This window comes from Lynx canadensis, chromosome B4 (genome assembly GCF_007474595.2).
Source record: "Lynx canadensis isolate LIC74 chromosome B4, mLynCan4.pri.v2, whole genome shotgun sequence".
NCBI classification, from domain to species: domain Eukaryota; kingdom Metazoa; phylum Chordata; class Mammalia; order Carnivora; family Felidae; genus Lynx; species Lynx canadensis.
In genome coordinates this window covers 5,889,774-5,905,195 of record NC_044309.1, presented here as the reverse complement: position 1 = coordinate 5,905,195, position 15,422 = coordinate 5,889,774, and the positions used below count along the sequence as shown (strand labels likewise).

At 41.0% G+C, this 15,422-nt stretch overlaps 1 protein-coding gene across 2 annotated transcripts in view; it reads left to right on the top strand.

The window, feature by feature from the left end:
- PRKCQ (protein kinase C theta) overlaps window positions 1–15,422 on the top strand; it is a 217,588-nt gene that overhangs the window by 58,091 nt on the left and 144,075 nt on the right. For both annotated transcript variants that reach the window (XM_030321044.1, XM_030321045.1), the window contains exons 3-7: window positions 1,126–1,325; window positions 4,711–4,771; window positions 10,685–10,847; window positions 11,994–12,025; window positions 12,122–12,207. In XM_030321044.1, the coding sequence (XP_030176904.1) occupies window positions 1,126–1,325; window positions 4,711–4,771; window positions 10,685–10,847; window positions 11,994–12,025; window positions 12,122–12,207 (542 nt within the window). The remainder of the gene's footprint in view (window positions 1–1,125; window positions 1,326–4,710; window positions 4,772–10,684; window positions 10,848–11,993; window positions 12,026–12,121; window positions 12,208–15,422) is intronic.

Here is a 15,422-nt window from a genome sequence, read left to right as displayed (position 1 = left end):
TACCAACACTACTTAATTCCACCAGCAAACTCTTTCCCAGTCACCTTGGTGGTTCTGGGAAGGTTTTATTTACTCTTTATCACCCTGACCACGGTTCTCAGCAACCACGTCCGGGTCTCCTGGCTGCCTGCCTTTCCTCACCTGTAGGTCTATACCCTGCTTCCCTGACCCCATGGATTAAGACCACCGCCTCTCTGAGTCACCTGTTAGTTTTTGCTTAGGGTGCATGATACATGTAAAATGTATCCTTTCCTGAGAGTTAGAGAAGCAAATAATGGCTCCTTATGTTCTGAAGGTTTTATCTTGGGGCACCTGGGTGGCCAATTTGGTTAGGCGTCCAACTCTTGATTTCGACTCAGGTCATGATCTCACGGTTTGTGGGTTCGAGCCCTGCATCGGGCTCCACGCTGACGGTGTGGAGCCTGCCTGGGATTCTCTCTTTCTCCTTCTCTCTCCGCCCCTCCCACCACACTCCTTCTCTTCCCCCCCCCCCAAAAATAAAGAATGGAATAGAACAAAAGTTTTACCTCATAGTGCATGTATGTCAAATAGAAAACTTCTAAATATCTTTTTAAAGAAGCACTCACCATAAACCTTAAATTTTGCCACAGAGTCTTTCAGATAAACACACAGCAGTTGTCGTGTTTTGTTTTTTTTTTTTTTACCAGATGACAGTGAAATTAATTAGTGTGTCCACCCTTTGCGGATTAACAAAGGAAGACCCCCAAAGGCATAAAAGTATATAACATGTAGAGAATGGGACCTAGGTCACTCTACCCTCCCAAATACATCAAGCCGAGGCCCTGATGTCTTTTTATTTGCTCAGGTGTTCACCCTCAAAGTGAAGAAACTAACTGTTGAATAGAGAAAGAACACTGCTAGTCCAAGACATGGTCCAATTTTTGTTGTCTAAATTACTAGATTGACTTTAAAGTTTCAATACATTACCTTGCATGTAGACCTTGGGACTGTCTCATCCTGTCTCTAGTGTTGTGTGTGTTGTTTTTGACCTTCCAACGGGAATTATAGATCCTAGAGAACAGAGAGAATGGGTGCCAACGTCAAGTGGAATTATTTCCCAGAGTTGGCTGAAGGAGTAACGAGAACACATCTTTCTGTTCCCAGAGAATGGGCAGATGTATATCCAGAAAAAGCCAACTATGTACCCACCCTGGGACAGCACTTTCGATGCCCACATCAACAAGGGAAGAGTCATGCAGATCATTGTGAAGGGCAAGAATGTGGACCTAATATCCGAAACTACTGTCGAGCTCTCCTCTCTGGCTGAGCGATGCAGGAAGAACAACGGCAAGGCGGAGATATGGGTAAGTATCCAGGCTGCAGGCTTCTTTGAAAGGTCGCACCATTCAGTGGTCAGCACCACGTTCACCAAAGACAAGAGCGTAGTTCCAGTGTCATCCTGAATTTATGACACGCTGGCCTTGAGAAAACAGATTCTCTGCTAACGACAGTGACTATTCGTTGTGGACTATAAAACTTATCAACACACTCTATCTTGATTCCTGTGTTAAGGTGAAGAAGGTCTCTTAGGCTGTGAAGAACACTTATTGATTTATAAGTGCAAAAGTAAGCTCAGAAATATCACAGATCCCCCTTAACTTGGGAACCTAACTGCTGCCTATTTATGGAGGTATCATATCTGTGTGATCTCTTGATACCTTCGAAGATTAGAGAAACATACAGATAGATGAGAGGAACAGCAAAGACCCATGTGATATTTCGTCTGCCCTCTCCATACTTTGCCTATCCCTATCAATTTTTTTAGCCCTAAAAAAAAATTCCCTATTCACTTGTAAGGCTCACTCTGCAGTAAAAAGTACGTCATAAACAATCCATGTTACCGCGAGTTTTGGAAAACTTAGCTTATAACTGCTTGGGTAGCAAATGCTTAGAAATGTTAAAGAAAAGAGTAAAATATGGATGCATAAAAAAATTCCAATGAAAATTTCTTGGGTCTACAAAATGATGAAAAAAAAACCCACCGGTAAATACTGATTTTAAATTACCTGAATCCCAGAAAATGTTTCCAAATGCTTTATTATTTATGCAAAAGGAGAGAATCTTATCTTTCTGCTTCTTATTTCCTGTAGCTCAGATTTTTAAGAGCTCCACCCAGAAGGTTTTGAAGTCACTGGTTTCAAAATGGGAATGCTAGAAACCTACCAACTAGATTTTTGTGTCAGTGTTCTACATGTGACCTCAAAAAAAATCAGTACTTTTTAGAAGAATATACATTCATACACATCTTTGCTGGTGACACTAAAGTAATCTTTGAAGATAGACATATACCAAGATTTTTTTTAAGTTCCCATGCTTACGTATGTTTAGAAAAGGTAGTCCAGCAATATCTGTTGGAGGAATTCCGTGTCCACTTGGAGAAAGGATCATGGAAACAGATCTCCTCTTGAGGGACTACGGAGGCAGGTAAGAAGAGGCAAAATCATCTAATGACGTCACAGATGTGTGAGTTGGCATGAAAGGATTTACACAAACCAGAGAATGTGAGACCCTGAGACTGTTTGTAGCTTAAGGCAGGGCAGTATTTAGCTCGGCTGGGAGAAGACATTCATTCGACCAAGTCTCCCTCCATATTCTGCTCATTCCCATTTATTTTCTGCCTTCTGCCTCATTTAAAAAAAATTTTTTTTAATGTTTATTTATTTTTGAGAGAGACAGAGACAGAATGCGAGTGGGTTGGGGCAGAGAGAGAGGGAGGCACAGAATCTGAAGCAGGCTCCAGGCTCCGAGCTGTCAGCACAGAGCCTGACGCGGGGCTCGAACTCACGGACCGCGAGATCATGACCTGAGCCAAAGTTGGATGCTCGACCGACTGAGCCACCTAGGCACCCCCTGCCTCATTTTTTAAAGTCACCAAATCCCCAATTTTTTTAAATAGCATGCTATATTTGATTTCCTTTTCAGGTAACGAAAGGACAACTAATTTTTAAATTACTTATTTAGACTTCGCTGATGAGCAGGTTGCTTTTCGATTATATCTAGATCTTAAAGTTGCATTTGCCTTCTTGCCTCGGCTGTTCCTGGTTTTATTCTTGTCAGACTTTTCACTTCTTTTGCATTCTAAGGTTATTTAGACACAAGCACTTGGTGGCCCTCAGATCCTCATTTATCTAGCAGCCTTTTTACATTGTCCAGCTCTTTGTTTCAAGGTCATTTCTCAGTTTGCTTTCACTTATAGTGTTTAAACGCCAACAGGGTGCTTTGGGCTTAGATTTTCCCCTCGCTCTGTTGAAATCCACTTCCTTAAAAATGTCTCTACTTAAAAAATATCTATTGTCTGAAAGTTGCCCCTTCACCTCCCCAGACTCCGTCCAGTTTCTCCGCACCGCACTCAGACTTACCGTCCGCTTTCCCAAGGTTTCACCTGTTTGTGTGGTTCGCTCTCAAAGGCATGGTGCAAACAGGACTTCCTATGGCTACTGGTTTTCCAGCAGCCAACTGGTTCAACTTCCTCCGCCATCACTAATTCCCAAAACTTGGTGGTCACCTGGGACCAACTGTCCCCACTTCACTTGGGAACGAGCCCCTTATTTCTTGCTCTTCCTGGTGCCTTTTTGCCAGCATCTTTATTACTTACATCACAAACCGGAGGACAAGGTGTATATACTTGATGTTAAAAGCACTTCTGTTCTCACTGATCTGTTTTAAGCTTGCGTGAAGATTTATAGTTGACCAAGCAGTAAATGCTTATGTTCTCATAAAATTCAAATAGTTATGATGCTGTGACGTAACTCTCATTATTATGTCAGCTTTGCAGAGATCTTGAAAGGCTCAGTGACACGCACGAGGTCACACAGCCAGTAAATTATTTAACCGCGGTTCAATTCAGTCCTGGGTTCAGCCACACATTTCTTACTATTTCTCAGTGATTCTGGTTAACCCATGGATGCAATGACCAATATTGACCTTCAGCTCACCTTCTGAGTCTTTTCCGTATACTAACGACCTAGTGCAGTGGCTTCAGATGTGAGCAATAGTACTCAAGTTTTCTTGGATTTGTCATTTTCCCCCACGTCACATCACATGATATCCTGCATCATCCCTTTAATGTCACTCTGTTCTGGTCTCTTCTACATGACGATATTAAAATATGCATTTTTATCCATTCTTAGACTCATCTAGTTGAAGTTTCCCTTGATAGATTATCCAGCACTTTCCCAAGGAAACAGTCGCTCCTACCGAAAGGAAAACACTGTTTCCACTTAATGCCCTGGTTAACCTAGGGACACTGAGTAGGCACCCTCAAGGCAGGATCCATCTTTCCTTCCAAAAGACCTACTGCTCCCCCAATTAGCTGGCCCTGGTGTCTCTGATTCTTTTATCATGGTGGCGATCTGAATCTGCCCTACGGCAAGTGTACAGATAGGAAGCAGTACGGGGCAAGAAAATCAAATAGAAACTGAGAACTGTGTTGGTTCCTATTGGAAATTTGGATCTCCAAGCAAAATTAATGAGTTTCTGGGGTGTTTTAATGAGAGAAAGGCTGTATCCACGGAGGCTGTGCTACTCTGATGATGACCTATATGAGTAAAACGAAAGAAGAAGGCGTTGCTCGGGCTCTACATTGGAAATCTCTGGCCATCACTACACTCGCCAGTTACTATGTCATTAAATTCCTGATTATTTCACATTCTGACTGATATTTCTTTTTTTTCTCTCTCTCTCCATCAGTTAGAGCTAAAACCTGAGGGCCGAATGCTAATGAATGCAAGATACTTTCTGGAAATGAGTGGCAAGTGATATTTTGTCTTCTCCTTTGGGGGTGCGGAGGGCGTGGGCCTTTTCCTCACGTGCAATTTATTTGACTTTTGCAATAATACAGAAGAGAATTGGGAGAAAAGGAAACACAGTGAGTTTTCTTAAAAGTTTTCAGTGGTGCTCAAATATTAGTTGAAAATATACTATCTGGGCCAGATACACATAGAATTGTAAAACACATATAGCGTTAGTTTCCAAAAGGTGTGAACTCGGTGCTCAGGGCTTTTATAGTCTGTCTTTATTTCAGTTTGGGAATGTAACGTAAATATAAAAGGCTCTGTTTATGTGTCACTATGTGTATATACATTGTGTATAAATTAATAAATCAGGGATACCTGGCTGGCTCAGTTAAGCATCTGACTCTTGATTTTTGATCAGGTCATGATCTCACGGTTCGTGGGATTGAGCCTGGCATTGGGGCTCAAGAGAATCCTGCTTTGGATTCTCTCTCCCCTTCTCTCTGGCTCTCCCTTCAAAATAAGTAAATAAACATTTATAGATAGATCGATCGATCGATAGACAGATAAACTAGGCAATCACAATCTCAGTAAAATACAAAATAAATGGGACACTCGTAAGTATTTTCCATAATGCTAGTAGCAAAATAATAATGCTTCACGTTCATCACCTCAAATCCTTTTAGAAACAGGAAGGAAGGAAAGCTAAAGAGTTCCATTCCCACATGACACACAGACGTGGATCAGAGAGTTTACATTTCCGAGCCCTCATGCTTGGTAACTGTGACAGCCTGTCTCTTCCTTCTGTTGCATTTGTACTGTCACCAAAGGTCTGTGTAAATAAATCAAATGCTGCTACTCATAAAACCCTAAACCTCAGGGTGGATCTGTGTACTTACGGATTACAAATTGATTTTATTTTTTCCTGAATTAGTTTTACTACCAAGAAACAAGTTTCAGTGTAGATTTATGGTGCTTTCTGGCTCTGGGCTTAACATATACAATGTCTCTGGCTCCAGATTCAAGCAAATACATTAAAAAATATATAGGATGAGATAATCGGGGAAACTTGAACCCTCACCAGATATTTGGTGATATTGAGACATTGTTATACGTTTTTTAGGCGCGACGATGGTATTATGGTTTTATTTCTTAAAACAGGTACTCATCTTTAACATACATACCAAAATACTTATAGATAATATCATACCAGGAATTTGCTTCAAAACAACCCGTTGGTATGCAGGTATGGATAGTAGATAGGGTATATTGAAAAAGAGTAGTGGTCATGGACTTGTAATTATTGAAGCTGGATAATCAGTGCTGGGAAATTGATTATGGTATTTGCTCAACTTTGGTATGGATTCAAAATTTTCCATGATCCTTTTTTTTTTTTTTTTTTGGTAAAGAAGTGGATTCCTAAAGAGGCAGCAATACAATCTGAACTTTTCTTCTTTTATCTTGTAGAGGCTCTAGAAACATAATACTTGGCATTGGACTCTTTCTGAGTTGGCCAAATGATACAGAGTGGTTGTAGGAAGCTGAATAACCAGGCCTGCCTAAAAAGTGAAAGTGCTGGCCCAAATGATAATTCCAATGGTGTTCAGTTCCCTCAGGTAGAGGAAGTGTGTTCTTCCCATTAGTTCAAAACATGATCTAACATAAACTGAAAGAAGTCTTCTATGAGAATGCCGAGTATTTTGGGTAAATGATTTAAAGACTGCTGCTTTGAGAAACAGTTCATGGTTACTCATCCTATGGCTATAGAACTTCAATGTTCTGTTAGAATGAGAGAGAATGTGGGGCACCTGGGTGGCTCGGTCGGTTAAACATCTGACTTCAGCTCAGGTCATGATCTCACAGTTTGTGAGTTCGAGCCCCGCATCGGGCTCTGTGTTAACAGCTCAGAGCCTAGAGCCTGCTTCTGATTCTGTGTCTCCCTCTCTCTCTGCCCCTCCCCTGCTCATGTTCTGTCTCTCTCTTTCTCTCTAAAAAATAAATAAACATTAAAAATTTTTTTTAAAGATTTAAAAAAAGAATGAGAGAGAATATTCAGATAAGGTGAAAACAATGATATTTCACAGATTGTGATTACTCAAGTCCAGGAAGGGTTTTTTTAAGAGTAAAATTTTGTCATATTTAAATTTTTTTTATACCTAGACCCACACTGAGACTCCATTTCTAAATTTTTATATATCCCAAAGCTCGATTTTTAGCAAACACTATTAAGGAATAACCCAACTAGGAAATTCCTTATTGATGACCAGAAGTATACAATTTCATTCCATTGTAAGAATGTTTATTATTATATATAAAAAAAAATAGTTTTCGGAAGGATTCAAAAAACCTAGACACGAGTTCTCATACTCAAGAGCTTAAGCCTAGATCAAAGAGGTGGTAGAGACTGAACAATTAGAGAAGAATTTAGTCCTAGGCCACATAAATACTGATTAAGCAAGAGGTCAGTATGGGTTGCCTTCATTCCAGAAAATTCCATAGGAGTGGACATTGAAAGATAGGCAGAGTTGAATTTGCAAAGAAGAGGGATTGCTTTCTAGAAGGAAAACATGCAGGTTTAAGCACAAATATTAATGCATTGCAGAACTGTGGGAAGACCAGTCTGGACAGATCAGAGGCCCTTGCTAAAAAATCAGAATGAAGAATCCAAGGTAGATCTTGGAGGACTTGAATCAGGCAAGAGGAGTGTGCAGACCTAGGAAAGTCACCAACAAGGAGTCACAGTCCCATAGCAAGCAGGCCATGTTATGTTGAAAGTATTTGGGGGAAATTGCTCGTGTCAGAATGTGGGACAGATCTGTAAAAGGAGATAGACTGGATAGGGAGAGAGCCTACACAATTTCATTTTTTCAGTGGGGAGGTGATGAGAATCTGGTCTAGGGGCATCGTTATAGGAATGAAATAAAGAGCCCAAAAGAAAATAAGATTTCACGGCAGTTTAGATGAAAGGGTATGCCCATTATAAGTGCATGGTTGAAGTGCTTTATACTTCTTTAAAAATGAGAGTTGAATGAAGGGGAAAACATTGACCATATTTATTAAAATAAGTAGAGTAGGAAAATGATAATAGGAGTGGTAGGAGTGGGGGATATGGGAAGAGAAAGCAATTGGGGGAGGACACAGAATTCAGTCTTGGATAAAGTTTAAGATAATGTCATGTCGGGGCGCCTGGATGGCTCAGTCGGTTGAGCGTCCGACTTCATCCACGGCTTATGAGTTCAAGCCCCGCATCGGGCTCTGTGCTGACAGCTCAGAGCCTGGAGCCTGCTTCAGATTCTGTGTCCCCCTCTCTCTCTGCCCCACTCCTGCTTGTGCTCCGTCTCTCTCTGTCTTTCAAAAATGAATAAACATTAAAATTTTTTTTTAAAAAAATAAAAAGATAATGTCATGCCTCCCACACCCTCTTTAATGGAAGCATCAATAGTTTTCTACTCTACAGGGAAACAAGTTGTTCATTGCTCTCCACACACAAATCACTCCATTCTCTTTTAAAATCCTCATTCATTGGGGCTCTGTCAGTTACCATCTCGCTCTTGATTTTGGCTCAGGTCATGATCTCATGGTCCATGGGATCAAGCCCTGTGTCAGGCTCTGCACTAGCAGTGTGGAGCCTGCTTGGGATTCTCTCTCTCTCCTCTCTCTGCCCCTCCCCTGCTCATGTTCTCTCTCACTCTCAAAAATAAATAAACTTAAACAGAGGAACAACTTACTTCAGAAAAAAAAAAAAAAAACCATAAATGCCAGACGAATTCAAGACATTCTGAGCTTTTACACAGTTGCTGTCTTGTAATGACCAAAATGGTTAGAGGATAAAGAAAATCAGAGAAAGGACCAAGGGAGTCAACTTATTTCTAGTACTTTCTGACCTTTAAAAAAATTTACAGTATTCTAGTTTGATGCTCAGACAGTGTGTGTGTGTGTGTACATATAATTTTTTACAGTAATACAGTAGGGTTCCCAGAATAACTCACTTCCATTGCCTGAATTCAAAAGTAATTTTATACTTTATTGCATTTCATCTGGACCAAAATAGAAATGAGTCAAATCTTACTGACAAACCACCTACTCCGCCAGTCACAAGTTGTAAATAGATCTGCTTATATCAGAACTTGTGGAAAATGGCAGTTGCCTCAGTGACCCTGAATTCAACCCCTCATTCACCAAACCCAATTATTTATAGCTCAGTTCCAAATAAAAAAACTTACATGACCTAACCTTAAAGTATTAGGCAAAGTATTATGTCTCATCTGTGGAAGTTTTTAGAGAGTTACGGGGAATGCTCTTTATCTGGGAATTTGGAGTTGCCATAAAACAGACCTGTGGACCACCGTAGAGAAGACTTTAGTCATAAAATGTAGCCTAGGACTTGGGTGGATTCCTAGAGGAGAGGTCTCCATCCATATGCCCCCTGCTCATTATCTACCAATAGGTTTCTCGCCTGGCCACTATTAGGGATGTGGAAAAAAAGGTATCATGTCAGGGACATTTGTATCAAACGTGTTGTCAGACCCTGCCACTACTTAACCAGAATGGAAGTAATCTGGTTTAAATATTGTCAATTCTTTCTATTCGTGAAATATGGGCCTCTTACTCTTGCTAAACTTCCATGTTTTATGCTTGTATAAACATAAGAAATAGAATAAATAATCTAAGAATCTTCCAAGGTATTTAAAATTATAATTTTAATTTTTTTTAATTTTTTGAAATGTTTACTCATTTTTTGAAAGAGAGAGGGCAAGAGAGAGAGAGGGAGACACAGAATCCAAAGCAGACTCCAGACTCTGCACAGAGCCTGACGTGGGGTTTGAACTCACAAGCTGTGAGATCGTGACCTGAGCTGAAGTCCTATGCTTAACTGACTGAGCCACCCAGGCACCCCTAAAATTATAATTTTAGAACTTATAATCATTAAATTCATTATCCTTATTTCAGTAATGATGATTATCTTTTTAAATCCTTTCTTGTTTACTATTTTATTCTTTCTTGCATGCTGGGGTTTTCATCACACTGTTGAGCCATGACTGCCTTGCTATTGTGTGTTTTCTTTGAGTCTGGGCTTCAGCCAGGAAATCACTAGTATTCTAGCCTTTTGGGAAGATGTCATCAGGGCATAGGGCACTATAGACAGTGACTTCCATAGTACCTTCACCAATAGCCAGAACCCAGGGTGAACTGAAGAAATTAATGTGATGATTTGATATAAATGACTAGGTTACATCCAGGATTACCTAGACATTAACAAATGATTGCGGTGATCTATTAATTTCTGGCTTTTTCTACACTGACCAGCATAGTCTGTAGCTGGTGCACCTGATTACTATAGACGTCAGGAACCAGAGCATAAACAACTTTCGAAAGTGGTTTTGCCCTCACACACAAGTCTAGCTACCTCCTCTCAGTCTATTGGACCCTGCCCATAAACAACCAGATGTAAAGCATTCTGGGAGATTAAAAAAAAAGTGCTATTTCTAAGTTGCTGTCAGTAACCACAGTATTCTCTAGAATTACAGGCAGAAAAGTATTTGCCACTTCCTGCTTTTTCTGGCTGACTCATCATTGACAGCGAATAGGAGAGGTTGATAAATACCTTGAAAGTTCTGACCTCTGGTTTTAAAAATGGAAAGAGGATAGCTCAGCTCAGTCAGAGAGGAGTGAGGGATTGAGCCAGTGATGCAACCTCATTGTTTCAACCCTATAGTAATACACCCTGTGATAATTCTGTATCATATAATTGAAGAAAGAAGCCTAGTGCTATACCGACCTTAATAAGTACTTGGAATTTTACTGGTGTCGATGCTTGCCTGATTCCTTGTCCGTCTCTACCCCTTCCCCATCTCCCCTTCATCCCCACCCAGTTGTGACAGCCATATCGCAGAACTTCACTTTGTTCTCTGTCCTTCCTGTTCCTGCAGACACAAAGGATATGAGTGAATTCGAGTCTGAAGGCTTCTTTGCTTTGCATCACCGCCGAGGAGCCATCAAACAGGCCAAAGTACACCACGTCAAGTGCCATGAGTTTACCGCCACCTTTTTCCCCCAACCCACATTTTGCTCTGTCTGCCATGAGTTTGTCTGGTATGGTAACTTGGCATTTTACTCCAAGCTTCCCGTTACGCATTTTGTCCCGTCCTCTTAACCTGCCAGGGCTGGCGTGCTCTACCTCAGTGGGATGTGCTGGCATAAATACTACATGAGCCTTTTCACCGGCCTCACCTGGATGGATGAAGCTGAAAGTGTGATTCTATACAGTATTTTCATAATGTGACCCCTATAGAGCAAGGAAGCCAGCTCTAGCAGGAATAATTTCCAAGAACTTTGGCTTCTGATTAAATGGGGGCTACTGGGGGTAAGAGGGAAGGGCAGAAGAGGGAGACTTCTTTACTGCTGGCACAGTTTTACAGTCGAAAGTTCTACCACCTTGATAGCCCAACTGTGCTGGTACTAATGTGTGCAAAAGGAAACACTTCTGCATTGGAGCTAATAGGTTTAGATGTTTACAGGGCTCTCGGGTGTCTTAGCAGTCTTCAGACAGAGATCAGTTCAAGCCTCAGTAGGCACATAGCAAAGGCGATGGGACAGCAGAGACCTGAAATGACTCTTGTCTCAGGTTTCAGCCTCCTCACCTCTTGGTGGGGGTGTTCTTTTCTTTGAGCATTCATCAACGCACAACCTCAGCCTAGCTAGGGTACCCAAAGGTCAAATAGTGTTTTGGTGTATTTCCACCAACTGTTTTCATTGAATGACTAGAATCACCTTCCTTTCTAATAGTGTTACACGGGAATGGGTCTTAAGCTTAAGAATTTAGTGATTGCAAATATTATCAGACACTCAGAAAAAATAAACCATCGTACAGGTGTCTTTACCCATCCGTACTGAGCTTAGAGAGACAATGACTTTTTACGTGTAGGACATAGAAACTTGCTGCTAGGTGCCTGTGATGCATTTTCAGTCAGTCATTTTCATCTCTACATGTTGGTTTGGAAAATTCACAAGTGAGGGGGAAAACAAAAGCTCCTCATTTATTTAACTATCAGACTTTTAACAAAGCAGCTTAAAAAACAAACAAACAAATATATCAACACTCTTGGCCAGTGATAGACCAGGGCTGCTGATCAGTAAATGCTCTGATAGTAGGAAGCTATGAGATCTTGCTTACCTTTTAATGTTTGTGGTGCTGTTGACTCGAACATCCAAATAAATCAAACATCTGCTTTATTGCAGGGGTCTGAACAAACAAGGCTACCAGTGTCGACGTAAGTAAGAAGGGTTTCTGTTGTATTACTGTCATTCTTTGTATTTAATTGTTCCTTCACTTCTGAAAATCTTAAGCGACAATCATTTCTTTCCAGAGTGTAATGCGGCAATCCACAAGAAGTGTATCGATAAAGTTATAGCTAAGTGCACAGGATCAGCTATCAATAGCAGAGAAACCATGGTATGTGTTTAAGTCCCTCTTTTTTGTCTGAAATATGAGAACTCTTTATCCTGACATTAAATTTTACAACCCACTAATTTTTAGCACTGCCTGAGCTTGAATCCTTACGCATATCAATGAACGTCAATCTCCCTAAAACCCTTTCCTCTTCAATAATGATTGTTACTGAGATCCAAAACTAGAGGATGAATAAGAAAAGACTAATAAGAATATCGATGACTCTACCTTTTCCGGAAAAGCATGATAGAAAGTGGCTAGAAAACACAGTTTGGGGCAATTATATGAGAACGACTCTTGTGGCATCTAGAGCCAGAAGGGACAGTTAAAGAATAGAGGAAAACAATTATAAAATACCTGTAAGCATTTACACGGTTTGTATGAGATGTAACAGAAATATAATTCTTATGTGGAGAGGCAAGTGTTTCTTTCATAACGAACTTTGAGGCATATGGCGTGGAAACAAGTTACCCCCTAGGAAAGGGAAGCAGACCCGGAAAGTCAGGCACACTTCCTTTTCCGATATTTCCTTCTTCATTCAACAGGTATTTAGTGTGTATCCAATACATGAAAAATACTCTACTATAGACAATGCACAGCAGAGCCAAAACAGACCCGGTCCTGCCTTTATGGACCTTACCATAAAATTAGGGAACTACGTAATTAACAACAATGTATTGTTTCCATTTATATTAAGTGCTAAGAAAATAGCCAACAGGGTGTGATGGTGGAAAATAACTGAGTGACCTACTTAAACCAAAGGTCAGGGAATCTCCCAGGGGAGGGAGCATTTAAGCTGAGAGCCTCCAGACAGAAAAGGCCCCAAGGGGGAAAGAGTCCGCATGTTCTAGGACCTGAAATGAGACCATGAGGCTGAAACAGCAAGGGCAAGAGAACAAACGGAATACGAATTTGGGGAACTTGGCAGGACCTAGATTGGATGGAGGTTTTTAGACCCCAGTGAAGTGGTTGGATTTTATTTCACCTATAGTGGGAAGCCCACTTGGTGACTGCTGTAGGGAAATGGTGGGTTGAGGTGTGAACATAAAAAACCAGAGGTGACTACAGAAGTTCCCCTAAGGGGGACGGTTGATGTTACCAGTATGGTAACAATGGAGGTGGAGCAAAGTGAGCAGATTTTCAGGTGATTGCCATGTTAGAAATGACTGGATTTGCCAGTGGATTGGATGTAAAAAATAAAAGAGAGGGAAATAAAGATGATGCTCATGTTTTTGTCTTGAGCAGTGGGGTAGAGGCAGAACCATAACAATGTAAGACTAGAGGAGAAATTACTATTTCATTTTTTAATAAGTCCAACCTGAGATGCCTGTAGACATCCAAGTAGAGGTATCAGTAGACAATTTTATATGCACTTGGAATTTATATGAGCCCATAGACCGAATATATAAATTCCCCAAAGGAATCTAAAACTGCATTAGGTAGAAGAGAAGGAGCTTGGGATAATGACTGAGAATAAGAGTTCAGAAAAGGCTCTCCATATATTAACAGTAAATGAGGTTACAGAAACCAGAAAGCAAAGGGGTCAATTGTGGTCATTGCCACTAAAATAAGGACCACATGGAGATATCTGGGGCCCTTGATCCAAGACATTTCAAAAAATTGTAGAGTGTTCGCTTCATTGACCAGCACTGAAGGTTCCTGGAAGTTGACGACATGGACACAATTTATGTGCTAATACTATCAAGAAGACTAACCTGAAGCTCATTGAAGTAGAACAGTAGCTGAAAAGAGGTGCGACCCAAAGGATGGCAGTACTCCCATAGCTGGAGAGAGATGAGAGATGGATGAAGCTAGAGAGAGGGAAAACCAGAGCAGTCAGGAGGGAAGAAGTCCACCCTTGGCAAGAGGGGAAGATGTCCAAAGCACATGTGGAGATGAGTCTCATGGACAGACCGATGGTTCATCAATTGTAGCAGAAAGGGAGGAGAAGATGGTTGCAGATGACAGTGGGTTGTAGATTTGGGGGCAGGAAGGTGAGAGAGCTTCCCTTAGACAGCTTGCTACTTCAGTGCAGTCTGGAGATTGGGGGAAGGAAGAAGAGAAAGCAGCAAGTGGCTTTGAGGAGAAAGGATCTGTGAGAGAATTTTCTTGGGATGGGAAAGCAAGGTGGTTAGAGAAGGACAGTAGGAGTGCCAAGGACAGTGAAAAGTCCATCTGAGTTTGAAGGGCCAGCCTGCCAGGTGTGGGATTTTCTCCAGCCATGGGGCAGGCACAGAGAAGGCAAATTGATTGAATTTTTGCAGAGCAGAATATCTCCTAAAATTTAGAGTTGGAAAGGGGACAGTCTTCTATTACAGGTGACTCTTCTAAGGCCTAAAGAGGTTAAAGTAGTTCCTCCATAGTCAACCATCTATAATATAAGTAGCCAGGCTGGGACTCAATTTTAGGTCTCAATCTCCCAGAGCAATGGTGTTGGGGGTTCCCCCTGCCCCAGTTTTATTGAGAAGTAATTGACATACATCATTGTATAAGTTTAAGGCATATAGCATGATGGTTTGATTTACATATACTATGAAATCATTACCACGATGGGTTCAGCTAATATCCATCACCATTCTGGAAAACAGTGTGGAGGTTCCTCAAAAAATTAAAAATAGATCTACCCTATGACCCAGCAATAGCACTGCTAGGAATTTACCCAAGGGATACATACAGGAGTGCTGATGTATAGGGGCACTTGTACCCCAATGTTTATAGAAGCACTTTCAACAATAGCCAAATCATGGAAAGAGCCTAAATGTCCATCAACTGACGAATGGATAAAGAAGTTGTGGTTTATACATACAATGGAATACTACTTGGCAATGAGAAAGAATGAAATCTGGCCTTTTGTAGCAACGTGGATGGAACTGGAGAATGTTATGCTAAGTGAAATAAGTCCTACAGAGAAAGACAGATACCATATGTTTTCACTCTTATGTGGATCCTGAGAAACTTAACAGAAGACCATGGGGGAGCGGGGAAAAAGTTACAGAGAGGGAAGGAGGCAAACCATAAGAGACTCTTAAAAACTGAGAATAAACTGAGGGTTGATGGGGGGTGGGAGGGAGGGGAGGGTGGGTGACGGGCATTGAGGAGGGCACCTGCTGGGATGAGCACTGGGTGTTGTATGGAAACCAATTTGACAATAAATTTCATCTTAAAAATAATAATAATAATAAATAGATAGAATAAAAAGAGAAAACAGGATTTCTCCT